Source organism: Mus musculus, chromosome 2 (assembly GCF_000001635.26).
Source record: "Mus musculus strain C57BL/6J chromosome 2, GRCm38.p6 C57BL/6J".
Lineage (NCBI taxonomy): Eukaryota > Metazoa > Chordata > Mammalia > Rodentia > Muridae > Mus > Mus musculus.
This window is the reverse complement of record NC_000068.7, coordinates 67490648-67517716: the sequence shown is the minus strand read 5'-3', so window position 1 is coordinate 67517716 and position 27069 is coordinate 67490648. Positions and strand designations below refer to the sequence as shown.

Here is a 27069-nt window from a genome sequence, read left to right as displayed (position 1 = left end):
TATACCTACACATTTATACATTTATCATATTCATGAAACTCCTTTCAATATATATGTATGAGTTCTGTTTGGGGTCATCACGTACATGTATTGAACTTAATATAGAGGCTATTTAAGTACACAGTTAAAATATAACAATACCAGGTTGAAGGTTTTGATCTGATACCACCACAATCTATTTAATGAAGTCAATTTTATTAGGAACTTTTAATAATTGATTTGTTCCATAGCAAATAACTAGTTCCACAGTTATTAAAGCCGGTACTATTATTATGCCTTACGGTTTCTTCAAACTCTGATTTAACTTGAGTTTGAAGAAGAGGTTTCAGAAATGCATACTGCAGGTCATATTAGATGTTATTCTACATAAAGCAAGTAATGAAAGCAAGGACAGTAGAGAATCAGAAGCCCTGATGGGTAGCTGTTAGTCCTAGCTTGTTACTTGGTTATTTCCACACACTGTTTTAATTGCAATTCATCTGGCTTTGACACACATGCTTTCCAATGAGTTAATCTTCTTTCACACTCTTCAATCTCATTTACCACTTAAAAAGGCAGATTCCTCCTGGAAGGCCCTGCTCATTTCTGTTGCATGCGCATCTGAGGTTTCATATCCCACGCGCTGAAAAACTCTCTCGCTCTCCTGCCATGTCTTTTGAAAATTCCGTCTGAGGTTTGTAGGTGAATCTGCGACATCTAGGATGTGGCCAGAGATGACATCTTCATAGGTCGGTGGGGCATGCTTGAAGTCAAAGCCGGATCTGCCAGCTTCTGTGCTCCGAGATGATGAGGTTGCTACCTTTGACCCAACAATCTGACTGTCAAATGCATCCACGCTCGAGAAATGCTCATTCAGAGACCTTGCTTCAGAGTGAACCCTGGGCTGCATTGCAGGAACTTTCGGATGTCTGTAAGAAAAGCCTGTAAAATTAGCAGTTTCAGAAGATGCTAATCCAAATTCCTCCTTGCAAAATGTGTGACTCTCTTGTTTCATGTTGTGGTTTATTTCGCCATTTGCATAAGCTCCTCTCTCTGTTTTTGCTCTGAAAACTGGGTCATTCTCAAATTCCCTAAACCATCTGTTTATTTCATTTTCATGGCCATTCAGAAAACGTTCAGCCCTTTGAACAGTTTGATTGGTGGCTTCAAATCTCTCTGTGTGTTCTGATAGGTGGGGCCCTTCCACCTTGCGGATGATTTCGACTGCATCGTAGCTTTCAGTCTCTGGCATTGCTCTGTTGACAGAATTCATTTTGTCTTTATGAACATAAGTCTCCGTTTTTTCTGTTTTCTTCACTGCCTCTTGAGCGTCTACAGATTCTCTGAAGGAGCCACTAACGACGTGGTTTACACTCACAGGTATTGTGATGGTGGGTGGTGAGTCCCCACCACGACTTTCTATCTTGATTTGTCTGCGGAGTGTGGCTGGAGACATGACAACCTCAGATCTCTTCTCTACAATTGGAACTGGGGTTCCTGGTGAACAAGGGATGGTGCCTTTGGCTAGCCTGGCCGTGGTGTCTTTGAGTCTGACAAGTTGTTCTGAACGACTCCTTGGTGGGGAAGGTGGTGTTCTTGATCTGGGAAGTCCAGATGCATGTTCCACGGGTCTTCGGGGTGGAGGTTCAATACAACGGTTATTTTTAGGGGACTGAGAAAGCTCACTCTTCGTGGAGGTTTCTGCTCTACGGGCAGTGGACTCTATTGTAATGAAAGTTGGTGATGGAGGGCGAGTTTTCAAAGAGGGAGGAGCCATCTTACCGTCTTCCCCCTTAGCCTCCTGGTATGGTTTAACAGGATTACGGGTTGCTGCCTCAGGATGAGTTGTTACTTGTCGGTGTGTTAATTTTTCTTCTACAGTTTTACTTTCTTTCTGTTCGGTGCATTTACTCGAGCTGAGATTAACATTAGACACATTCAGTGGCATTTCATTAAGGTTGGTAGGTTTATCTCTCTGCTTTCCTGTTTGGGAAGCCATCATGGCTGTCTGAATTACATGTTCACACTGAAGAAGCATCTCCTCGGCTTGAGTTTTAATATGTGTTATTTCTTCTTTGACTTTTTCGAAATTATTCTCCATGGCAACACGAACTCCATATTCTCTTTTCTCCTCACTTATCAGCCATACCGGGACAATATTTAACAGTATCTGAAACGTTTTAAGGCCACTTTTACTTGACTCTGCTTCAAACTGTTTTACCCTAGACAAAATCTGCTGTAGTTCTTCACGTTTTCGCAAGAATTCCAATATATTTATGGTACATTTTCCATCATCGTGCTGGGAATCTTTCACAGAGGAAAATGCAGATTGGTTCTGTCTTAGCTCTTGCTTTGACTCTTCAGTGTTAGAGGTGACCTGTCCCTGTTGTTTGCCCTTGTCTTTAAGGCATGTTTTCTCTTGCGTAGCATTGTAAGACTGGGAGAATTCTTCACACTCAATTGTACTTCTAGAAGTTTGTATTTCTGTCTGCTGAAAATTCTGCATCTGTGAGTCCAGGCGTTCATTGATAACCTTTTGTTGGACTGACCTTGGTACCCTCTGGTTCTGCAGATGTTCTTGCTTTCTTTCATCTATTAGTCTGTCTTCTTTTGAACAGCTCACGGAGGAGTCCTGATTTTTTCCTTCCCTCCCCAGGACATTCCCTCTGTCAAACTCCCCAAATATTCCTTGCTTCTTGGGAACTGTCTGGAGCTTACTTTTATGACTTTTCTCTGCATATTCTTTGGGCATTTGTATGGTCACCCGTTTCTCTGTTTTAGGTAACTGAAAATATTTTTCAGGCACAGATGGCTTATCATCACACTGTATGCTTGCCTGGGTTTTCTTGATTTCCTTATCTGTTTGTTCAGTACTGGTTTGAATGTCAACTTCAGATTGCTTTGTGTGGTGCTTAGAACTAAGATCTGTTTCAGTCCCTGTGTGATCTAGAGTTGAAAGCTTGATAGTTTTCACTTTGAAACTTGGGGAACTGGGTTTGGTTTGGGGAAAGGGCAGTCTCTTCACATGCTGCTCAAATGTTTGCTGTGCCTTGCATTCTTTGTGACTCTGGCTAGTTTCACAAGCCAATTTTGATTGTGAGGCATCACTTGAGTTCTGGATGCCTTCCTGTCTCAAGGTAAGCTCATCTTCAGAAGCGGCTAGAACATGCTGGAGCCTCTCAGTAGCTACTGTCAATGTAGAAGCTGTGGCGAGTTGGCTTTCAGAGCATTCACCTGCAATCACAGCCCTGCTTTCAGAGTCCAGGTTGGGCCGTGCCCTAGGAAAGTCTGACTCCTTTCTGGGTGTGGAGATTGCCTCAGTCGCTTTTTGTAACTCTATTTCTTCCTCCTTCTCTGATAAGCTTTGGTGCTGTGTTTCTGTTTTGATGACATTGTGGGAAGAACTCTCCTGTCTCTGTTTCTCAAGCTCTTCCCTTTGCTGTCTGTATTTTTCTTCAGCAATCATTAAAGGTGTCTTAAATTTCCTCATGTAAGGCTTAGGACTTTGTTGTTCTGAACCTGATGGGAATGAGTGGGATTTAACAAGGGGTGCTGTCTGTTTTTCCTTGGGTGCTGGGATTTCTGGAACTGTCTGAGAGAGCGAGTTTGCAGAGTCAACAGGCAGCTGTTTTCTTCCAACAAGACCTTTTCCGAACACATCTTGCTTTGTCTCTCTGTGCTCACTGCTCATTGTCACCATTGATCTTTTCTGATCCTTTGAGAGGGTAGCCTTAATTTCCACATCTGACAGCGATCTTTCCAATTCACCGCTTGAGGAATACTGGTTCATCTTATCTTTAATTCTCTTGGGAAGTTTGGGTTTGGGGAGTGTGGGAGGTGGTGATTTTCCTGTTAGGATTTTAGCCTGTGAGTGAGGCAGATGAACACCTAAGGCTTCTTTTTGGGAGAACTGTTGTAAAAATGCTTCCCTGTGATGTCCTAGAACAGACGATGGAAGAAGATGTCCTGGTTGACATGGAGTTGGAGGAGGGGGAGGAGGTAGGGTGGTTGATAGGCATTCTTGTTCAGCTTTCTCATCTACAGGTGGTGGAGGAAGAGGGAGGGTTGAGAGGCTTTCAAATTCAGTCCTTGTCTTCTCTGTGGGAGATGAGGGAGGAGACTCATTTTTTCCAGGCAACAGCATTAAAGGTGGTGGAGGAGGGAGAGGAAATTCAATTTCAGATGAGGCATTAGAAGGTGGAAGAGGAGGGGGAGATGGAGGTGGAAGTGAGTCCTCATTTTCTTTTATACCACATTCAGGGTGAAGGTTGATTGGATTAAAGGACCTCTCCATCGCCATTTTTAACTCCTTGGAAGTGTTTGTCTTCATTAGAAAGTCTTGACTTTCCAGACAAACATCAGTTTTCTGTCTCTTGTCAGTTGCCTGAATTCTTTTGTGGTTTTTCCCAGAGACTGTCACTCCTGGTACACTGTGTACCTCCTTACCCACAGGCAAAGGTTGAAGGCTCGCCTCATTTTTCTTCATCTCTTTATTAGAATACTGCTTTTCCTGACTGAGCAAGGCTTGCTTCTGAAAGTCCCTTGTGATCTCAATGTTTTGGATATTTTTTTGATTCTTCCCATAGGAATCCTGGAACCGAGACTTCTGATCATTGCCTAGCTCACAGGTTTGAGTCTGTTGCTTTCTAAATGTTTTATCCACAGACTGGGTGGAGCTAATGACATCATCCTTTGCTTCTCTCATGTTCTCTGATTCCTTGGATTTTAGACTTTCCTTAATTGACATGGTGGCACTTAAGTGTTTGCTCATATGGTCATCACTACACAGATATTCTTTGCTCTCAGTCCAGATACCCATTCTGTCACTCATGTCTAAGACATTTTTCATAGCTCTATGCTCTGAATTAGACATTTTTCTAAGGCTTTTCTCAAGAGCATCATTGTTTTGTTCACGATCAATGACAATCTTTACAGTGCCCTTAGGGGCTTTGGGAAGATTAGCTTCAGTTCTTTCTTCTATTAAAGACCGAAGGCAGGGTTTCTGTGTAGTTTCATCAAGAGTGCCTGGTCCTGCTTGCTGCTTGATTGCTGGTTCAAATGGTCCTGGCACTGGTTGAAGAAGACTTTTTTTGTCTCTCTGGACAGCTGCTGGATGGATCCCTATTTTTGGCCTTTCTGAAAATCCTAGCATCCCAGGTAGTACATCTTTGACTATTCCCTGTTTATCAACCTCTTTGAAACCACACTGTTCTTCTTTCAAAGACCTTAGTGATGTTTTAAGATCATCTAATATCAGCTCTTTTTTCAAGATTTCAGTCCTTGTATTTGTAGCCCTCTCGAGGCACTCAATAGCTTGCCCGATATCTCTAGACATGCCACCAGATTGTTTGGGTTCTTTCTGTCTGTCCCCTGACTCCTTAAGTGACTTGAGTATGGCCAGCCTGTCATCTTTCACAATTTCTTCTGCTTTAGCCACTGTTTTCTGATTCATGGCCTGGTTGAGAGAATTCAAGGTTGATTTCAAATCACCTTTTATAATCTCGTCTTTCACTGTCTTATAAGATGAACTCTGAGGCTCTGTCATGAAGACTTTAACTGTATGACGCACATCGCCTGGGATGATGTCAGTCTCACTAACAGTACGTTCAAAGGAAGACTGCCTTTTCTTCAGTAAGAATTTTGTTCCCTCAACATCACCACCAATTATTTCTTCCTCTCCTTCCTGCTTGCTAGCTGTGAGTGTGCTTTCATTTGACCCTGTTTGGAGTTGCTTGAGGTAATCCAAAGCTCCAGTTTCGATGCATGTTGTGAAGAACTGAACATTTCCCCTCTCCGAAGCATCGATTTTTGTCCTTTCGGATATCTTACCATTTGATGCAGAAGATAACAGATTATGAATGGTGCGCCTCACATCACCTCCCAGTATGTCTTCTCTCTCAGTCTTGTCACCAGCATTTTCATGAAGAAGACAATAGATAGTCATGTTAATATCTCCCTTTTCATCTTCTTGAATTAATATGCCTTTCTTTGCACGCCTTTCCTCTGAGAACAGCTTTTGGATTGCTTGTTTTACATCCCCTCTCACTATCTCTTCCTTTTCAGCATGAAATTCCATCGATCTGTTTAATAATTGAGTTTTAGTAAAATTGACGTTTCCCTTCTCCTCTTCACTGACAAATATCTCTTTCTTTGTGCAGTCTCTTTGGGAAAGCAGGTTCATCATGATGTTTCCGAGATCAGCCCTGATAACTTCTTCCTTCTGGATCTCAGGAGTTGTTTGGTTCATGAGCTTGTATTTGGCCATTCTGACATCTCCAACTTCATCAGCTTCAATGATAATTCCGGGAGCTTCAACAACTCTTTGAGAGTAGAGGTCTTCCAAGGTTTCTTTAATACTTTTACCAATAATTTCTTCCTTCTCTACTCTAGTTTTGTTAAATTCGTGAATAGGTGTTGTTTCAAAGAGCCACGTAGTTGTCTTGACATCCGACGGAGGAATTTCTTCCTTTGTCATTTTGGTATCATTTTCATCAAGTTCATTAATAGAATCCAAAGTCTGGTTTTCAAAAAGCCACACTGCTTGCTTCACATCACCTTTCTGCACGTCTTCCTGGGTGACTGTCTTGATATTTTCATATCTGGACTCTTCTCCCAACTCATCTATTCTGTGAGTTTCAAAGAGCCAAGTAGAAGTCTTAACATTGCCCTTTTGTATTTCATTGACACTTACTGTTCTTACATAGTTCTTCTTGTTACCACCTTCAGACTCAAATAATTGTTTATTCATCTGCACATTGCCTCCTTGAATATAGTCAACAGTGGGCACAATATTATGGGATTTGTCTGAAATCATATCCAGTGGTTGAGTTTCAAACCTGTATCTGACAGAACTCACATCCCCCTTCTGAATGTCTTCCTGGGTGACGGATTTAATAACGTATACATCTTCTGATTCGTGAATTGAGTCTAATGGTTTTGTTTCAAAGAGCCACCTTGTTCCTCGTACATCTCCATGTATTGTTTCTTCTTTTTTAACTGTTGTCACTTCATGATAAAACCCTTCATGGTCTTGAATTGCATAGAGTGGTTGTGTTTCAAAAAGCATTTTGTAGCTTTTCACATCACCTTTTATTATTTCCCCGAGATTTGTTTCTCTCATGCTGATGCCATCGGATTCATCTTTAATCTCATCTAAAGAAAATGTCTCAAAAATGAAGCATCCCTTTCTTACATCTCCACCTTGTACGTCTGTCACTGTTTTAACCAATCCATCACATTCTTGACTTTCTTTTATCATATCAATAGGTTGGTTTTCAAATAGCCACCTGCATTTTAGAACATTGCCTTTCTGAATGTCTTCGGCTTTTAGCGTTTTGATCTTACTTAGAACATTCTCTGAACTGCAATTTATAGAGTCTAAGGACTGATTTTCAAACTTAAACTTCATGCCAGAGACATCCCCAGATTGTATATCCATCTCCAAGGGCTTATTTTCTTTCCCTTCATCCCCCTGTATGTTGTCCAGATTTTCTGTCTCAAAAAGAAAACATGCTGTCTGAACATCCCCACCTTGTATCTCCTCCTGTTTCACAGTTTGCAGTTTTACTGTTGCTTCAGAGTCATCTTTTATGGCATCAAGTGGCTGAGTTTCAAACAGCCACATGCAGGTTCTAACATCACCTTTATGAATATCTTCAGAGTTGGTCATCAAGGAAGCTTTTTCATAAAGAGACTCCATTGGCTGGGTCTCAAATAGCCATTTACATGTTTTGACATCCCCTTTAACAATATCAGTACTTTGTTCAGTTTTGCTGTCTGTTTCTTCCACATTACTAAAATATTTAATTGAATCAAGGGGTTGGGTCTCAAATAACCACCTAGCAGATTTCACATTCCCTGCCTGTATTTCTTGAGCAGATATTCCTCTAATTATCTGAAATTTATGAAGGCTTTCATCAAATTGGTCAATAGGCCTTGTTTCAAAAAGCCATCTACAGCTTCTTACATCACCTCTTACTATTTCTTCTTGCTGGACTGTCTTTACTTGGTGGTATTTTCCAAGATGATCTTGAATGGCATAGAGTGGGGTTGTCTCAAAGAGAGATTTATTCAACTCCACAGTGCCTCTTGTGACTCCTTCTACCTCAATTTGATGTGATGCGTCAACCTTAATTAGATTATTGGATTCGAAGATATGAGTGTAGTTCTTTACATGTCCTCTATCAACTGCTTCTAGCCTCACTGTTCTGGTGTATTCTTTCTTATCTTCTCTAATATCTTCTAAGCGTTGAGTTTCAAAAACCCATTTTTGGTGCTTAACATCCCCCTTTTCTTCTTCAGAGGCAGTGATTTTTTGAAGCTTTCCGATATCCGGGCTGTCTTTTAAAGCCTCTATTGGGAGTGTTTCAAATAGATGTTTGGTGGTCTTTACATCACCTCCTATTCTCTCTTCAGGTGATACACTGTCCGTATCAGGAGAGTCTTTTAGAATGTCTAATGGCTGTGTTTCAAACATCCAACACTTTTTAGAAACATCTGTACCTATGACTGCTTCTGTTTTCAGGACAGCCTCGCCTGACTCTTCTTTGATTTTCTCCAGTGGTTGAGTTTCAAATAACCACTTTGCTCTACTCACCCCACCTTTGACATTTTCCTCCATGGATATTCCTCGAACAACCTTAATTTCTGTGATGTCTTTGTTTATTGTGTCCAAAGGCTGTGTTTCAAACATCCAACGTGCTGTCCTTACATCGCCCTTTTCAATGTCTTCTCTCTGCACAGTTTTAATTTCTAGCATTTGGCCTGAACCATCTCTAATGACATACAATGGTTGAGTTTCAAAACACTTTATGCTTCTCTTAACATTTCCTTTAATTTCTTTGAGTTCTGATCTGAGTTGTAACAAGTTCAATTCATCCACTGAGTGAAGCTGTCCAAGTTGATCTAGTTGTTGAGTTTCAAACATGTATCTCACAGTCTTGACATCTCCACCAGTTATATCCTTTGTAAGAGTAGATGCTGTTTCTTCTTGACATTCATGCATTTTGTTCATGGAGTCTAAAGGCCTTGTTTCAAACATCCACCTTGCTGTGTAAACATCTCCTCTAGCTAGTTCAGGAATTTTCTCAGTGTTTCCTTCAGTGCCAGCAGAAGGAATCCCCAGTGCATCTATTGGCTGAGTTTCAAACATCCAAGTTGTATATTTCACATCACTTCCAGCAATTAGTTCTTGGTCAGCAATGCCTTTGGAAGTGTACCCTTCATCTGTAGAACCATGGTTGATAGAATCTAATGGCTGATTCTCAAAAATCCATCGAATCGACTGCACCTCTCCTTTGAGGATTTCATCCCACTCCAGGTTTTCTCTTTCTGAGTTCAAATCTTTCTGAGAACTGTCATTTGTATTTTCGAAAACATACCGAGCTTTTTGTACATCTGCTGATAACGCGTTCCCTGAGTTTATCTGGCTAGAAACAATTTCAGAAACCTCACTGATGTAATCTTTTTCTAAGTTTTTTCTTAACTCTGGATGGATATGCCTATATAAACGGTTTAATTCATATAAATTTCTTTGCTTGGAGTATAAATCTTTGGGCATTGGCAGTCTTCTAGGAGGGCTGGGGAATTCAGGGGACTGGGAAAATGCTGTCACATCCATTGGTGTCTGACAAACATCAGGTGGGGGAGGAGGAAACTCTTCCATCTTCCCTGAAGGAGTGCCATTATCTTGTGCCAGAGTTGTTGAAGTCAGACTGTGATTACTATAACTTGAGGTTGAAGTTTCCTTCCTCTGCCTGGTTGAAGTATAAGAAGAAGAGGTACCCACAGCCGATGATGGCTTTAAGGTTTCTTCAATGTCATTTTCAATCTTTAAGAGAGAAAATCAAAGCTTAAAACGATGATTGTAGTATCGAGATTTCCTGAACCCTACCTTATACCTGTCCACATCAGGTTTCTGCTGTGATGCCTTCATTGGAAAACAGGTATGCATTGTGTTTAAACCTACTTGGAAAAATAGTCATTGTGTGTTAATAAATATCATCCTAATTTTTAATAATTTAATGCTTTTCCATCAACCAGTATTTCAACATTAATACATATTCTTTTTTTTTCTTTTTTGAGACAGAATCACTCTTTGTAGCTTTGACAAGCCTGGAACTCACAGGGATCCTCCTACAAGTGTTGAGCTTAAAGGTGTATCTATGTCTGGCTTAACATTTATACACATTCTTAAAATTTCTTCTTTACTTGATAAGAAGAGAAATATTCAGGAAAAGAGAAAAAGTCTTGAAATACTTTTGTGGAGTTTTATTTTTGTTTTGTTTTTGTGGTATTTAAAACAGAGCATGTAACCACCTGGCATTTAAAATCAATTTAATTACTTTATTTGATGGTAGAGACTTTAAAGCATACATGACTCTCTTTATTCATATTTGCCAGTAGTTGAAGAGATCTTACTCTACCTCTTAGATCAATACTCTCTTTATGAAACAGAATCAAAACTAGTTCAAAATTTTCTGTGAAGAAAATGCCATAAAATTCTAGTACATTTAAGTATGACACTAACACCTCATATTTTCCTGTATGTTACCTTACCTTCATACACTTGGCTGGGGGTGATGTTTCTTTATCAGAGCGGAGGAAGTTTTCCTGGGCAGACTTTTCAAATTGCTCTTTTAAAATCTTAGTGGAAACCTTAGGAAGCTCTTCTTCTTCTGGCGAATCAATGACTACAAAGAGAAGTAGATAACAGGGATATTCTATAGTGAGTAAAATGGTATTTGAGGAGAAACTGCTGTGCATTAAACTTCTTATAATGTAAATTAAGGAATAAGACTCAAAGGACAGATTTATGCACAAAACATTACTTCAGCTAGAAATGTAGAAGTGAAGCAAAAAATACAGAAAAAACAGAGGAAGAAACAGAAAAAAAAAGGTAGGAGTAGGGGCCAGGAAAGATGGCATAGCAGTTGGGATAGCTTGCTGCTCTTGCAGGGGAACTCTGCTTATTTTCACAACACTCATATTGTCAGATCACAACAGCTTGGAAATTCAACTGTAGTGGATCAATGCCCTCTTCTGGCCTCCTAGGGTTCCCTGTCTCTCAGTCTGTTTATTTTTCTCTATGTCTCTCTCTGTCACTCAGTCTCTTTCTGTCTCTCTGTGTCTCTGTCTTTCTGTCCCTTTTCCTTTGTCTCTGTGACTGTTTCTCTGTCTCTGTCTATCTGTGTTTCAGTATCTCTATCTCTTTTCTTTTGTCTCTGTCTATGTCTGTGTCTTTTGCTCTCTCTCTTACACACACACACACACACACACACACACACACACACTACAAAAATAAAAATAAACCTTAAAAGATATTTGGAGTGGTTATTTCTGGATGGGGATATTTTCAAAACTTCTGCAACTGTGTTCCAACTCTACACTCAGTAAAAACAAAACATCTTAAAGAACAAGAGAAGTAATGGAGGCCTACATTTCTTATTTGTGTGTTTGCTTTTGAATATTTTGAGAAAATTTCTGTGTATAGTCTAGGCTGGGCTACACCTTACTGTATAGCACAGGTTGGCCTTGAACCTGCAGCAATCCTTTTGCTTGAACTTCCTAAATGCCAGGGTTACTAGCATGAGTCATCAAGCCTGACAGGTAGAATACTGTTGTAAGCAGCAAGACTCAAGTGATAGTTGGACACAGCAGGGTTAAATCTTTCCTTTCACCTTATCAGGGAAGCAAGTCTTGTACAAGTAGAGAGCTGCACTTCATTTCCTGAAAACATCTAGAAATTTCCATGTAATCGTAACACTTATTTGTATGGTGAGAATTAAATATATTAGTTCCTCAATTTGTTATTAATATTGATATAATGTAGGTAATTTTATTGTCAGAGTGCTTTATAAGCAATAAATTTTATTCTGGGTCCCAAGGTAAAAAAAAAAATCGTAGCTCTTATCTTATCAACTATTTGGAGTTTAGGTGAATTTATCATAGGCCTGATGGACAAAGAGCTATTTAAAAAATATTACATGTACTACCAGAGACAAAATCTAATTATATGCAGAAATGCTATCTAGCCCTCCTCGGGAACATGAGTCATAGTTACTAAAGTTGCTTGGTGGGGAGGACTGGTTTTTGAAAGTCTTCCAAACCCAGACAAACCCAAAGGACAAAGATAGAGCTGGACCAACAGTGCCAGGCTGTTACCTGTTTCTTGAACATATTGATGAAACTGTGAAGCTTGCTTTGTTTCCTCAGTGTGCTTTTCAAGATGTGACATCTGTGTTTAAAGACAATTTAAAAAGAATAATTGTTTTGAAGAATTCGGTGATTTGAGCAGTGAATATAATCTGCATTTTACAGTGCTTTTCTTCTGAGAATTTGGTATGCGTCAAGGGATGCTAGCTACTATTACTATTGTTTACTTTAATGTGTACTCAAGTTACAACAGAACATATGTGAACAGCCCCTAACAGCAGGCATATTTTTAGGGTGCTTGTTTAATTTTAAAAAAATATTTCTAACTGGAAAGCAGGGTTAGACACACTGCTGTATATTTATACTAAATACATGTACTAAAGCATATGCTTATAGCAAAGTCAGAAATTCTACACAGTTCTGAAGGCCATTTGAAAATCACTGTGCTCTTAGGTAATTACCATTTCTGCTTTGAAGACATCAGTTCCATGTCCTTTAGAAACTTCTTGTTCATTCCTTCTTATTATTTCTTGACTGCTGTGGATTGCCTCCTGAAGATGAGCAATTTGACATATAAACAGACTGACAACTCTTAAGGAACACCTGAAAATGAACTCTTTTATTAATGTAATTTCAGTAATAGATAAATCTGAAAAGAGGAGGGAGGGGAGAAGAAGAATTAGAAGAGGAGGAGGAAGAAAGGAGGAGGGGGAGGAGGAGAGGAAGAGGAGGATGAAGAAGAAGTGGAGGAATAGGAGAAGGAGGAAGAAGAAGAGGAGGAAGATGGAGAGAAGGAGGAGGAGGAGGAGGAGGAGGAGGAGGAGCAAAAGGAGGAGGAGGAAAGCAGGACCAGGATCATGGTACCAGCTGCTGCCAAAACCCAATGCTGTAAATATAGTTATTTACAATGAAATGGTGTTATCTAATTATTTTACACTTATGTTCAGAAATTTTGATTAAGTCTCACTGGGTGTTGACAGATGTAAAAAAGGCATCAACTCATTTCTACAGGCCCTATGGGAGACCTTCTTTCTTTGTCTTTGGAAGCATCTAGAAGCTGCCAATTTCCTTTGGTCAAGGCTTTCTCTTTTGTCTAGCTAAGGTTATTTCTCCCAATCACATTTCTGATGTCATCTTTAACTTCTAAGGACATTTGTGTTTATGCTAGACTGATCGGAATGGACCTGAATTTTCTTATCATAGAATCAGGTGACTGATAGCTTTATTTAATCTGTGATCTTAATTCTGAATTGTAAAATAATTTAACTCATTAAAAAATTCTGGAGATAAAAGTACAAGTATGTTTAGAAGCCATTGTCCTATCTACTTCCTCTTGTGAGTATCTTTTTCAGCGTGTGAATAAAGATGAAAATTTTGCAAATTCATAAAGAAAATATATTTTGCTATTTATTATACATGTTATCGTATGTCCATGAACTATTACAATTTTCACATTGATTATCCAGTACAATGAGACACAACTGGGAGTGCCACAGCCTTGTTGGAGTAGGTGTGGTCTTATTGGAGGAAGTATGTCACTGTTGGGATGGGCTTTGAGACCTTTCTCCTAGCCACATTGGAGAGAGTTATATCCTGCCTGCCTTCTGATCAGAGGTTGAACTCTCAGCTCCTCCAGCACCATGACTGCCTAGACACTGCCATGTTTCCTGCCATGATGGTACTGAAGTGACCCTCTGAACCTGTAAGCTACCCCCAATTAAATGTCTTTTGTAAGAGTTACCTTGGTGATGGGATGTCTTTTCACAGCAATGGACCCTAACTAAAACAACCATGTTTATTGTCGCGCTGTTCATAATAGCTAGAAGTTGGAAACAACAACAGAAGTGCGAATAAAGAAAAAGGGGTACATTTACACAATGGAGTATTAGTTGATAAAAAAGTATACTTTGAAATTTGCAGGCAACTGGACAGATTTAGAAACAGTTATTCTGGTTGAGATAACCCAGTCTGACTGAGATAGCTTTCTAAGACTCACAAAGATAAATATGATATGTATTTGTTTATATATGGGTATTAGCCACTAAGTAAATGGTAAAGATGCTACAATTTATAGACACAAAGAGATTAGGTATAGAGGAACTAGGGGAAGACACATGGATCTCCCTGGGGGAGGAAAATAGAATAGATTTTATGGGTGGATTGCATGTGTCTGTGGGGAAATATGGGATTAGGAAGAGAAGGCGTGAAAGAGGAGGGAAGTTAGGGTTTAGGGAGGTAATAAGGAAAGAGACAACTAGAATTGAGGAACATTTGAGGAGTAGTATGGAAACCTCGTTCAGTGTAAACCTCCTTAAATATATAAAGGCAATCCTAATGAAGACTTCAAATAATGGAGGAGACAGAGTCTCAGCTGGTCATCTATTGTCAACAAACAAAGACTTCAGTATTGGGACTCAGTTACATACAATTGAGCTGTTGGCCAAAGGGTTCTGATAGAAATTGACAAACAATTCAGGCCGTTGCCAAGACAATACCTTGTTCTCCATAAACTGACAGCAAGATCATATAGGTGAAGACAACTTCCACACAACTCATTCAACACGGTGAGCTGGTGCCTACATAGAGCCTTCACTTCTATGTTCTAGTGTCTTTGATACAGTAAGGTACACTGCAGATTACCAAAATAGAAAAATAAACACCAAACCCAGCTACAAACCCTTTGATCTACAATGCTGTCCTTCATACAAATAGGCTAGGGCAATGGTGACGCAAAGGCTTTGGGAATGACCAGCAAGCATCTGATTTGGCTTACAGCTCACTCCATGAGATGCTGCCCATATACTACATTGTGTATATGACCAAGAAGCAGAGATTAGATAGCCCAGAGACCTAGGGTAAAACCAAATACAACTTATCTTTTAAAACATAGTAACAAAATGGCACCTAATGTTATTCTGTTAGACTCATAGATAAGTGTCTTAATCAACCAACATCAGAGAGGCTTCCTTCTGCAGCAGATGGGAACAAATGCAGAGACCCACAGCCAGATTTTACACCAAGAGCCAGAGACATCTTGGAACACACAGCTCTAAATAGTATGTCTCCATCAAATTCCTCTCATCAGAGCTCAGGGAGCCCCAGGAAAGAGAAGAGTGTAATAGCTGTGTGTGTGTGTGTGTGTGTGTGTGTGTGTGTGTGGTCTGTGGTGGGGGTTAGGCATTGAGGATAGCAAGTTTGTAAGTCGCTCTAAATCAAATGAGCAAAGATCATATAAAGTCACAGAGACTGAGGCAGCAAGGGCTTAGACATGTCTGTACCAGGTTCACTGGACATATATTACGTTATATATTGTTGTTTTCTGTTTTTTTCTATTTTTTATAGCACTTGTGAGTGTGTGAACAAGTGGGTTTCTGATTCTTGTGCCTTCTCTTGTGTTCTTTTTCTTTTGTTTGTTTGCCTTATCCAATTATTAAATGCTTGTTTTTTGTTTTCTCTCATTATATTTTATTTTGTTGTGTTTTGTAGTTATCTCTTGCAAGGCTGTTCTTCTCTCATAGGAGACAGAAGGCAGTAAATCTAGATGGGAATCGAGGTTGAAGAAGAACTAGGAGGAGTAGGGGGAGGGAAAACTGTGATCAGAAGATACTGTTTGAAATGAATTATTTTCAATAAAGGGGGAATATTATTTAAAAAATAAAAGTTTGGAAAACTGTGATTTAAAGATTTAGGCCATAAATAAAGAGAATTATAGGAATTTGTGAAAATATATAGAAAATGGGGATGTGCTCAGCTGGCTTTCTAAGAATGCATGTGTTTGGAGTTATGTAAAATTGGACTCTCACATTTTTATTTATGCCTAAGTGATTAATGCTACTTTTGAGATTTGATTTTTTTTAAAAAAAATATTTGCTAAAAATAAGAACAATTGAGTGAGCTTAGGTATATTACTTTTGTTAAGTAACGAAAAAGTTAAGAATTAAAGGATATATTTACAGTGAGGTAATAGTTTTGAAGTATCAATTTGTAACCTTGTGAGGAATAAAATTAATTCATGGCAGCTTGCTTTTGACTGTATCTTTTGTACTTACATTATACATATAGGGTGTAACTTTTATGGCTTCCCACAGGGGTATTTGGCATGCCAGGTTATACATCTGATAAACTAAGCAACAAGTATTCATTGATTTAGAGATATGTAGGACAGTCTAATTCTATTATAGTTTTCCAGGAAAGAGAATTTAAAACTGTTGCCTCAGAAATCAACAAAGTATAGTGGAAAATCTGGGGCTTATATTTTAAATGTTATGTGACATTTTATTAAGATGAAGCAGACCACTGGATGTGTTTTTTTTTTTTTTTTCCTAAAGAGAATAGTTTCCGATCCCTAGTTAAGGACTTGTATACTTCAAGTGACATGAGGTAAATGCTTGTCACATAATTTCCATTAAAGACATGTTCACATGATGAATGAACCAGAGCATAAAGAAAGAGAGAATAAAATAGCAAATTCCCATCAATACATTAATTCTTCTTAAACTCCTACTTGCCAGGTGTGTTGAAGATACCGAGGAACAGAACAATGAGAAAGAAGAAAAAACTATTTCTTCTAGGAGGAAAGGAGATGATCCACATTGCTTCCTGCAAGTTCAGAGATTCAGAATTCCATGGGACAAGATGCCTAGCATAGTCAGGCTTTACCTTTACCTAATGGAAGCATCAAACAGAATGGAAAGATAAGAGGCACCCAAGACAGCTGGTGGGAAATCTCAGGGGAATAAAGGGTGACTCTTGACCAGTGACAGAGCTTTCTATCTCTAGAGAAATAACAAGAGACCATCCTTTAGTGTTCTAATGTCAATTGGACAGTGAAAGCAAAGGGTATTGAGAATAGAGGCAGAGCCAGGGATGGGGGAAGCACTGAGGAGAACAAGTCCCTTAAAATCAAAAGAACAAAGCTCATAAGAATTCAGGAAGAGCTTAGCTGAGGTGCAGTGTGATCACTTTCACGGAAGCAGGTCTCTGTCTGGAAGCTCACGTGCTGGCACCGGCCTCTAAACATACTTGTCCCACGTAGTGATTTTTAACATTTTGGATCAGTTCTTATTACAAATATTAATGCCTCTTTCTGCTTTTGAGAGGTGAATATCTGACAATAGCTGGTTCATATTTTAACACTGCAGTATCTGGCTAACATAAAGTAGTGGCCAATCTTCTTGGATGAGACACGTACCATCAAGTCAGTATCCCTATGATTTTATAACATTTGTCAAGATGACATTTAAACTATGCTTTTATTCTGGTGCCCACACGAATGTTAGGTTCTGATACTTGCCACCAATTGTTATTCTGAAAGAGTAAAGTGAAAAAAAATTCTCTTGTATGAAAGACAAAGTCAAAATACTTGAGATAGCAAGTAATGGTATTGGTGATAGGAAACAATAGCCTAGACATAAATGCATTTGAGATATGTCTCAAAATTTATCACTTTTCAGAGGAAAAAAATTTAGTTAGCATGCACATATTCAAGAAAAACTAGCCAGTGTTTATCACCTCCAAATCCATTTTCTTGTAGGAGATGGGACAATAGAGTCAAACAAGTTCACATCAGTTGTATTTATAGCTGCAGGTTTTAACTTCAGCATTTACGTGCCACTGCTAAGTAGAACTGTAATTGCTACACTAGTTTGATATGTGAGCAGCAGTGCATGTATTTTACTGTCCCTCGGTTGCCATAACTTACACAAAGACTTTCTTAAAATATTCCAAGATTGTGCTTCTTCTGTCATTTATTCTGGTTTCCATTTGGCAAGCAGTTAATTTGAATTTTAAATCTGGCTCTTTCTTTCTAATTTCTGTTGTCTAAGAGTTTAGGATTAGGTATAAGGATACATCATTACAATGCACAGGCAGCACTCAAATTACACAAATAAAATATCGTGAAGAGTTCTAGGCAGAACACTACACACAAGTTCACATGAAACAATACATGAAATTGGTGGCTGAGATTAAATTCAATTAGAGAGCAGGTTGAATGGGAAACACGGGCTGTTCTGTTCTCAGATAGATTAGTCCATAGCTTGGCGTTAAGAGTCAGTAGTAACTTCCTCCTGGACTGGATACATTGTAATCTTTGGCAAACCAGTAAATCACACTTCAATTCAGGTTTTCTGTTTCATGTTACCATTAAAAGGAAGAAGAGGTAATATATGTGTGTGTGTGTGTGTGTGTGTGTGTGTGTGTGTGTGTGTGTGTGTGTATGTACTCGAAAGCTGAAAGACAGATTTAAGTACAATTGCCAAACATTATTAAGGTGTATGCATGGCTTACATGTATTTGATGTCAGCTCATTTATTAACCAGGTATATTATATACAATCCTTTAGGGAATATCTTTTACCACAGAAAATGTTTGTATTTTGACTATTCAATTTGTTTTGGTCATTACAGGCAAAGGCATTGTTAATTTTTACCCACAAAAATGCATATTCATTTTAAGGCAATTGGGGAAGAAAAAATTCTCTCAGTCAAAAAAAATAATAGTTCATGCTCAGTGTCAGTTGAGACGTTTTGCATATAACTAATCTCATTTGTAGTGACGTTAGAAAGGGTTATGCTGTGTTAACTTAGCTGTGTTTCTGTCAAGCAGACATAAATGAAAGCAAAACATGTCAGTTATCCTGAGGAAAGGAAAACATCAAGGTTCAAGATTGATAGAGCAAACAGCTCTCTTTTCAGGGCTCAGTTTAAAAACTTTTGGTTGAGTCAAATATTGTTTTGATTGCATATATTCAAGTAAAAATGTTTCTCTTTGGTCTTTAAAAACGCACACCTTTAATCCCAGCACTTGGGAGGCAGAGGCAGGCGAATTTCTGAATTCGAGGCCAGCCTGGTCTACAGAGTGAGTTCCAGGACAGCCAGGACTATACAGAGAAACCCTGTCTCAAAACCCAAAAAAAAAAAAAAAAAAAAAAAAAAAAACAAACTTATAAATTTGCTAAAAGTCATAATATACTACCTGACATATACTCACTGATTAACGGTTTGATGTCTTTTATATTCATTATATTCCTTGAAGGCTTGACTCAAGTTTTTTTGTCGGGATGGGGTGGGGGAGGTTGAGAGGGTATTTCTAATACTTTCTCATATAAGATATTCTTGCTTTTCTTATTCCTATGACTGTCTACTTATATTTTTGTCATTTAGCTATTATACTTCACAGCTATAGTTAACATGCATAATTGGTAGGTGAAGCTACTGAAGTTAATGCATATGCCATTAAAATGGCAATTAGTTCACAAAATTTACTCAGAAAAAGGTGCTTGATTCGGATGATCAGACTGTCTGGACTGTCTACAAAACAGTAGACAGGGCAGTAGTAAGTACATTACCAGAAGGAAGAGCAGCGGTACCAAGAAACAACAAATACAAAATCAAGAAACAAACGAAGGTAGAGAATCTTCAAACCAAGAAAACACATTTTAACTCTCCTTTTAAAATATATTAATGGTGCTAAGAAAACTAGCTCTTGGCCTTTTTTTTTTTTTAAATTAAACTACTATTACAGAGTTCATGAATCTGAACTACACATAAACAGTGACAGGGTGATCTGGCAGAGTTATTGTAATAAGAAAACCAGATTGTGACTATTGTAACAATGTAAAATGCTTTGTTTAATTTTAAATTTATATAAATTATTAAAAGACAAGTGTTAAGCCAACTGTAAATCCTGATTTTTTTTAATGACTCAATATACTCAGAAGCAAAATGTTACTTGTTTCAGTAATAATTACATCTAAAACTATGAGACTTTACCACAAAATTTATTATGTTTTAAGGAGCGGAGAATTTAAAATATTTAAAAAGTTGAGATAGTGACATTCCTCTTAAAAATGATTGCTTCCTCAGATGATGGCATATGCATTTATTTACTTAACCAGTTGTATTGCAAGAATAACTCCATGTGTTTGTGCTAAGCATTGGTGACATGTGGAGAGCCGTGCCGCGAGCAATCGCCATTATAAGATGATGCTGGCCTCTGCTGTGCTTAACTAGTAAACAAGCCTTGTACTCAGGTGCGAGAGTGAACTCACACCTAGTCACTCCCATTATCGGGGCGTAATAGTGGGGTGATGGGCGAGCAATGAATCAGGAGCTGTCACGCCATATCAGGTGCTGAAACGTCACACTGCGGGCTATATAAGCGATGCCATTTTCCCGGTTCAGGGTCTTCCTGAATAAGTAAGCAATAAAGCTTTTGCCGCAGAAGATTCTGGTTTGTTGCGTCTTTCTTGCCCGTCGAGTGGGACGCAATAGTGACATTACTATAGTCAGTTTCTGAGATCATATTTTTATCATATGGCTGTCATCTATCATGTATGCATGCATCTATCTATCATCCATATATTTCCACATATAATATATATATTGATCTTCTTACTTCTCTATGGATATTTGAATTTTATATAAATATGCAAACATACACATACATATTTATTGGTAAAAAAATTTCTCAGATTGAGACAAAAATACTAAATACAGATAAATGTGTGTGTGTAATTATGAAAGTTTATTGCAAGACTCTTGAAGAGAACTGTTATGCAGTTAATTTAACTCTTTCGTCCAATTAGATTTTGGTCATATTTAGACATCATATCAGCAGTAAGTTTAAATAAAAGATGCTTAGTTTAAAACTGAAAAAAGTATGTTTGTCTTTCTCAGGGTGGATTCTGACCTTCAGGGCTAAGTTTCAGTGCTGGAACTCTGACTCTCCTCTTCTTTAAGAATATAACTTACAGAACCATCAAGTCTGAGTTTAAAAGAGCTGCAGATTTATAAAAACAGCATGTAAAATATGTACTTTCAATTGGGTCATCAAACATAAATAACAATATTTATTTGCCAAATAGAAAAAGCAGCTCACTATAAACATTCAACTTAACAGTAAATAAAAAATTCTCTCTAGAGACATTTTTGTAGAAATACGTTAATACATATTATTTGAGATCCAAATGAACTAAAATATCTTACAATCAGACAGAAACTAGAATCATAAAGAATAATATAACAAAGGGGAATGGACAAAGCTGTAAACACAGTAAAATTATCCATTAAAGTTTTAAAAAGTTTAAAGATGTCTAAGCAAAAAGATAGTCAGCAAGAAGAGTTTTCCCTATATTAATTAATATAAGGCAAGAAGGAAGAATTCTACCTCTTACTCTGCAATAGCCCTTAGATTACTCAGGCACAAGGTAGCTAGCACTATGTCAATTCCCCTTCAGCCAGAGCTCTCTTTTCTGACCCATCTAACTCTGCAGAATTTGAACTGTTTCAATATTAGTATTTATCCCATTCCTTCTAACATTATACCAATCCTGTACAGCCACAATAATCTTTCTGAAAAGCACATCTGTTCATCTTATGCCCTCTTTAAAACTTCAGGGGTCCTTGCTGGCTTGAGAACAAGCCATGGCAATTCTTACATATGACATATCATTTTTTAATATCTTCCATTTCTAGATTATGTCTCTAACATCGTGTATAAGCTATCCCCCATTTTATGAAGTATAGTTTCATGTTTCATATTGTATGAGTTGTCCCTCAGCTTAAATTATTCCAAGATTCAACTGAGTCTCTTCCGCCTTCAGGCATCTTTGATCTTCTATTGCTTGAGCTAATTTTTTTTTTTAACAAGTCCAGGAACAAAAGAAAAATTAAGTCAAGTTTCAACACACACTGATTTCCCCTTAGTGGAGAAATAATGGGCTGGGGTGTGTTCTTTAAGAGAGAGGGAACAATTGTTTATATTTTGATCCTTCCAAACAATCATGATCCCTTAGACATGGGCTCATGTCTTTAGCAATGTCTAAAGACACTGGCAGAGGGTTGCTATGTGACCACTTAGCCAGTGGATCTATTGTTTTATTTTTACATGAATTACTATATAGTCAACAGCCAGTCCACAACAAATGATCTAGAGACTGATTTCTACATGTTACTTTTTTCTTGACTATAAACTGTACTAAATGTTTAAATATTTCATATTTATCATTCATACCTCCCACTTTGAAGTACCGGTGTCTATCTGATGGCATAAACAGCAATGAATTTATCAAAGAGATGATAGGGGTGTGGTATGCATCTCAGGATTTTCTAGGAGAGCAGAACTGGGTCTGTATCCAGTAACAATGTAGAACACAGTTGCCATACATTATGGTGATCTACCCTGCATTTTTTTTTGTTTACTTTGTTTCTGTTTGTTTTTGTTTTTTTGAGACAGGGTTTCTCTGTGTAGCCATGGCTGTCCTGGAACTTACTCTGTAGACCATGCTGGCCTCGAATTCAGAAATCCACCTGCCTCTGCCTCCCAAGTGCTGAGATTAAAGGCATGCACCATCTTACATCATTAACTTCTTATGCCAGTCCTCATCTGGAGGTCTAATCAGCGCAGTATAGTTCAGAGTTACAGATCCTAGATTCTAGGAAGGCTAGTGAATGTGTCTCCCTGTGTTGACAGGCTCTGCTTTTAATGAGGAGTAAAATCAAAAGACATTTGTCCAAAGATGTGATTTGTCCAAAGATCATTTCTCCTCTAAAACTCATGAATCATGATTTCTGAAGCATCGTTAACCAAAATGTAAACTGGAGAAAGACAAAACAGGGCCCATCATACTCACTTTTGACATTAGACAACACAGTAAACAGCACTACTCAAATCTTTGAGAGAGTGGATTTGGCTTATTTATTTGCAATGGATTTGGTATAATTTTATATGAACTGTCTGCAGACTTTGACAGCACAACTTGCTTGCTAAAGATGTTATTAAGAGTCCCTCCTACACAAACCTGCCCGACTGTCCTCCCCTTCTGAGGCTGCATGGCCATCAGTGTTTTTCTGAATAAAACGACATTTTTTAATCCTTACTTAAAATCTTAACAAGAAAGATGACTGAGAAAATAGATTTGGCTTTCAAGTAAGTACCCTGGGTTTTCTGTGCAAACAAAGCATTTCATTGTAAATGCTAATTATGATTAGAGACGAGTTAGGTTAATCACTTGGGTTTTCTTTAAAATGAAGAAGATGGCAAATGTGATTGTCTGTAATTGCATGGGTGACTGTACCCACTGGTGATTCCCAAGGAGAAAAGATAAAGTTTAAAGTGATAGAACTTCTGAATTCTACCTGGAGCTCACCATCAGTTGAACCGAGGAATGAGGTAGAAGAGTCACAACTTCACATAGAATCCTTGCTAGTAAGTGTTTGAGGCATAGGTTGTGGAAGGGCAGAAGGAGACAGGATTCTTTCGAAATCATTTTGGCACATATCATTGGATGCACAAGGCCCATTATGCTACATAATGTACAATTTCATGAACATTCTAATTTTAGAGAAATTGATTACACATCAGCATAATAAGAAAAGGGAGGTAAAGGAGAAATGAAAAATATAATTGTAAATAAGTACAAAAGGATTTAGGTGATAAATACCTGAAGGTTAAGGCAAGATGACCATGTGTTTGGGGCCAGTCCTGGCTATACAAGGTGACACTGTCTTTTATTAAAAAGCTTATTCAGCAATCAAGTGGAAAAAGCTGTAGCTATACTATGTTTATAGTGCACCAAGCAGCAGCACAGTAAACTTTTTAACACTCAAACACAATAAGTAAACGAGCCAATATGTATTTGCAACCTTCTTAAAGCACAGAGTCGCTGCTAAAATGTCTCATTATGATAATCCCTACAGAGTGGTGAATCAAAAATGAAAAAGACTACAGGGGAAACCAAAATCTTAGTTGACAGTTAAAGAAGAAAATTAAGATTTAGGTTGTTTATAAGGCTTTTAAAATAATAATGGATGATCTAGTCTTATGATAAAAGAGTCCTAAACAGAATGCCTCACTATAGTAATGACCTCACCGAAGCCTCCAAACGCTTTGAAATGCTACAATATATTTTGCAATTTGTAGGCTGAGGATGGGGGATACATTTCAGACACTACTCAAATCTGTATAGGGCAGTGGTATTTACACAAGGACAATACATTTCTAGTGGAGTTGACTTTCCCTATTAGTATTGATGGAGTGGCTGATCTATTTTATATCCTATCCTATCAATGGGGAGGGAGCAGAAGTGGCATCCGTTTATCCCTTGTTACAAATGAGATGGACAACTTTTTCTTTACTATAGGTAGATTACTCAGGAGAGAAAGACAAAGAAACAAATCCAAGGAAAGCCCATTAGAAGACACAGTCTTACTCTCTGCTCTGTAATGCTGAGATTAATGAAGAATCTAGAGAAACGAAAGATTTCCCTAACAGATTTATGCAGCAGCATTGCTTTAAAGACAGAACTACTTAGCGCCTCTTCCTTTTCTCAGCCAGTGTGTTCTCCCAGTTCTTTTTTAGCATGATAATTTATTTGTAATTATGCAAATTAATAACTAAACAAACATCCAGAGAATAGACAAGCTTGACTCAACCCAATCATTTTCAACGACCCACAAGGAAGAGTTTATTTTGAGAGCTACAGGACTGAGAAGTACACCAGAATCAGCTAATAATAGCCTCCGATTTCAATTGCTTACAACATCTACTTTTATAAAAGTAACCATGGGAAAAAGGCGTATTTTGCAGTTTCCAATAAGTTCTGCAAGTACAATGATTCTGCCACGTGAATGTTTTCTTTTGCTGTTATGTTCTCCTTATTTCCTACAGCACACCCAAATGCAAGAACCAAAATTTGTATAGCTTGCTATTCCATTTAAACGAAACAATGAAAACACAGCAGATTTAGCTAGTATATTAGGAACATCATCCATATACATGCGATCTATGTTTACTATAGTTACACAAAATGATAGCTCATATTTCTAAGCTAGTCCTAGTTTTCTGGTAGAAGAAACAGTATAATACTACTTTAACTTTTCCTAAATGTCCGTTGTCTCTCATAACAGCCATAAAATTTCATCACGTGTTTTATATGATTATTGACACCAAACACTTTTGAAAGCACCCACTGAAGTGTGGAGAGGCCATTGGGTTAAGATCTTTTTTCTTTAGGAAGAGGACTTAAGTGTTGTTTGACTGGTTTAGGCACTGTGAGGATGTCTCTGTGGTACCTTGATAAAGCAATTCTGACTCATTTAACTTGAAAAGAGTGAAAGATATAAATGTAAGTGTGTTTGTCTTCTGTAAATTAAACTGAAACTATGTTCTCTAACCACAAATAGGTCTATAGAAACAGAAACCCACAATACCATTAAGAACCAAAGATGCTGTATCTGGGACACACCAAAAATTAAGGTGAGCATTGGCTTCTATAAATTCTATTTGGAAGAATGAGTAACATAAATTTCAGAAAGAAAAGCAACCAATTCTAGATTTTCTATTTTTGTATCAGTTTTCCTAATCCTGTTTGTCCCATCCTTCATATACTTCACATATTAAATTTTTAAAACTCCTTGAAACCACCACGATCAGTTAATTTGTTTTTCTTCCTTTCCCCGCCCCATTTAACAGTAGAGGAATTGTTGCAGAATGGATGTTCACACAGATGGCGCTATTTTACCAGGAAGATGTAGTCCATAAAAGACTCAGGCCAATGTTCTGCACAGTGCAGGTGGAGCTGAGATGCCCTGTATAATGAGGTACCAGAATGTGCTGCTGTGTGTCCAAGAGGAGGGAGGAGACAGGCCCTCTGTGCTCCAGCAGGATAACTCATATACCAACAGGTTCCACCTCACAAAGCTAAAAGGCAAATTGTGAAGGAGCCATGACTGAAGCATTGCAGTCATGCCTCAGCAGGCGGCTAGCAATTACCATCAACTGCATTTGGGGACAGCAGAGGTTGAGGTTATTATGCATGACTGTAGAGTAAAGTGATTGATGAGCGCACAGCACAGATGTCCACCTTATCCTATTTTATGATGCGCTTTGAATCCTAGGGAAAGATTACATGTTGGTTTAGTCAGGTGGAGATCTAAACATGTACAGACACTTTTTCTACAATTCCTTAATATCATTTTACACTTCCAATTAAGTAAGGCTCCGTGTCATTCACAGAACACTATTAGTGGTTTAGAAATAGCAAAGCTTCCCTTTCAAGAGGCATTTAGTTCATAGATTATATAACATGGTGACTACATTTTTTTTCACTACAGAAATATTGAATTCGATAAATCTAAGTTTTAATCAATTCATTGAATACTGATTTAATAAACTAATGAATTTACATTATTATGAATCATTTCTACATTTCACCAGAGCTTCTTTAAAGTCTCCTTTTCTTCACCTTTTCGTAGCCTCAAGTTGTGTTTTTTACTATAGCAGGCATCTTGAAAGGGCCAAAGGCGCAAGGAGGCTCTACCATCAGGAGAGCAGAGTGATAAACAGGAAGTAAGCCTCCTCCGGTGACAAAGGAAGAGAAAGATGAAGAGGAAGAAGGGGGGGAGGGAAGGGAGGGACAGAGGGAGGAGAGGGAGGAGAGGAAAAGAAGGATTGATTTTGAAACAATGAATTTTGGATTAAATCTCCACCATGTTCATTGTTACAGAATAGAATGACCGAGAAAGCCAGGCATGCAGCAGGAGCCTGTATAGCCCCAGCAATTGGAAGTGGAGCGAAAAAATAAGATACAATTTCCTAAACACATGAAACTCAAGAAAAATGAAGACTGAAGTGTGGACACTATGCCCCTCCTTAGAAGTGGGAACAAAACACCCATGGAAGGAGTTACAGAAACAAAGTTTGGAGCTGAGATGAAAGGATGGACCATGTAGAGACTGCCATATCCATGGATCCACCCCATAATCAGCATCCAAACGTTGACACCATTGCATATACTAGCAAGATTTTATCGAAAGGACCCAGATGTAGCTGTCTCTTGTGAGACTATGCCGGGGCCTAGCAAACACAGAAGTGGATGCTCACAGTCAGCTAATGGATGGATCACAGGGCTCCCAATGGAGGAGCTAGAGAAAGTAC

At 38.3% G+C, this 27069-nt stretch overlaps 1 protein-coding gene and 1 long non-coding RNA gene across 4 annotated transcripts in view; one reads left to right on the top strand and one right to left on the bottom strand.

Moving 5' to 3' along the window:
• Window positions 1–27069, bottom strand: part of Xirp2 (xin actin-binding repeat containing 2) — an 80621-nt gene that overhangs the window by 8904 nt on the left and 44648 nt on the right. For all 3 annotated transcript variants that reach the window (XM_011239520.1, NM_001024618.2, NM_001083919.1), the window contains 4 exons: window positions 12594–12683; window positions 12142–12214; window positions 10537–10670; window positions 544–9808 (listed from right to left, as the gene is read on the bottom strand). In XM_011239520.1, the coding sequence (XP_011237822.1) occupies window positions 544–9808; window positions 10537–10670; window positions 12142–12214; window positions 12594–12683 (9562 nt within the window). The remainder of the gene's footprint in view (window positions 1–543; window positions 9809–10536; window positions 10671–12141; window positions 12215–12593; window positions 12684–27069) is intronic.
• On the top strand, window positions 1002–27069 carry Gm13601. Its single transcript, XR_374611.3, has 4 exons — window positions 1002–1359; window positions 25317–25389; window positions 25606–25733; window positions 26639–27069. It is a non-coding gene; the product is annotated as a predicted gene 13601 (long non-coding RNA).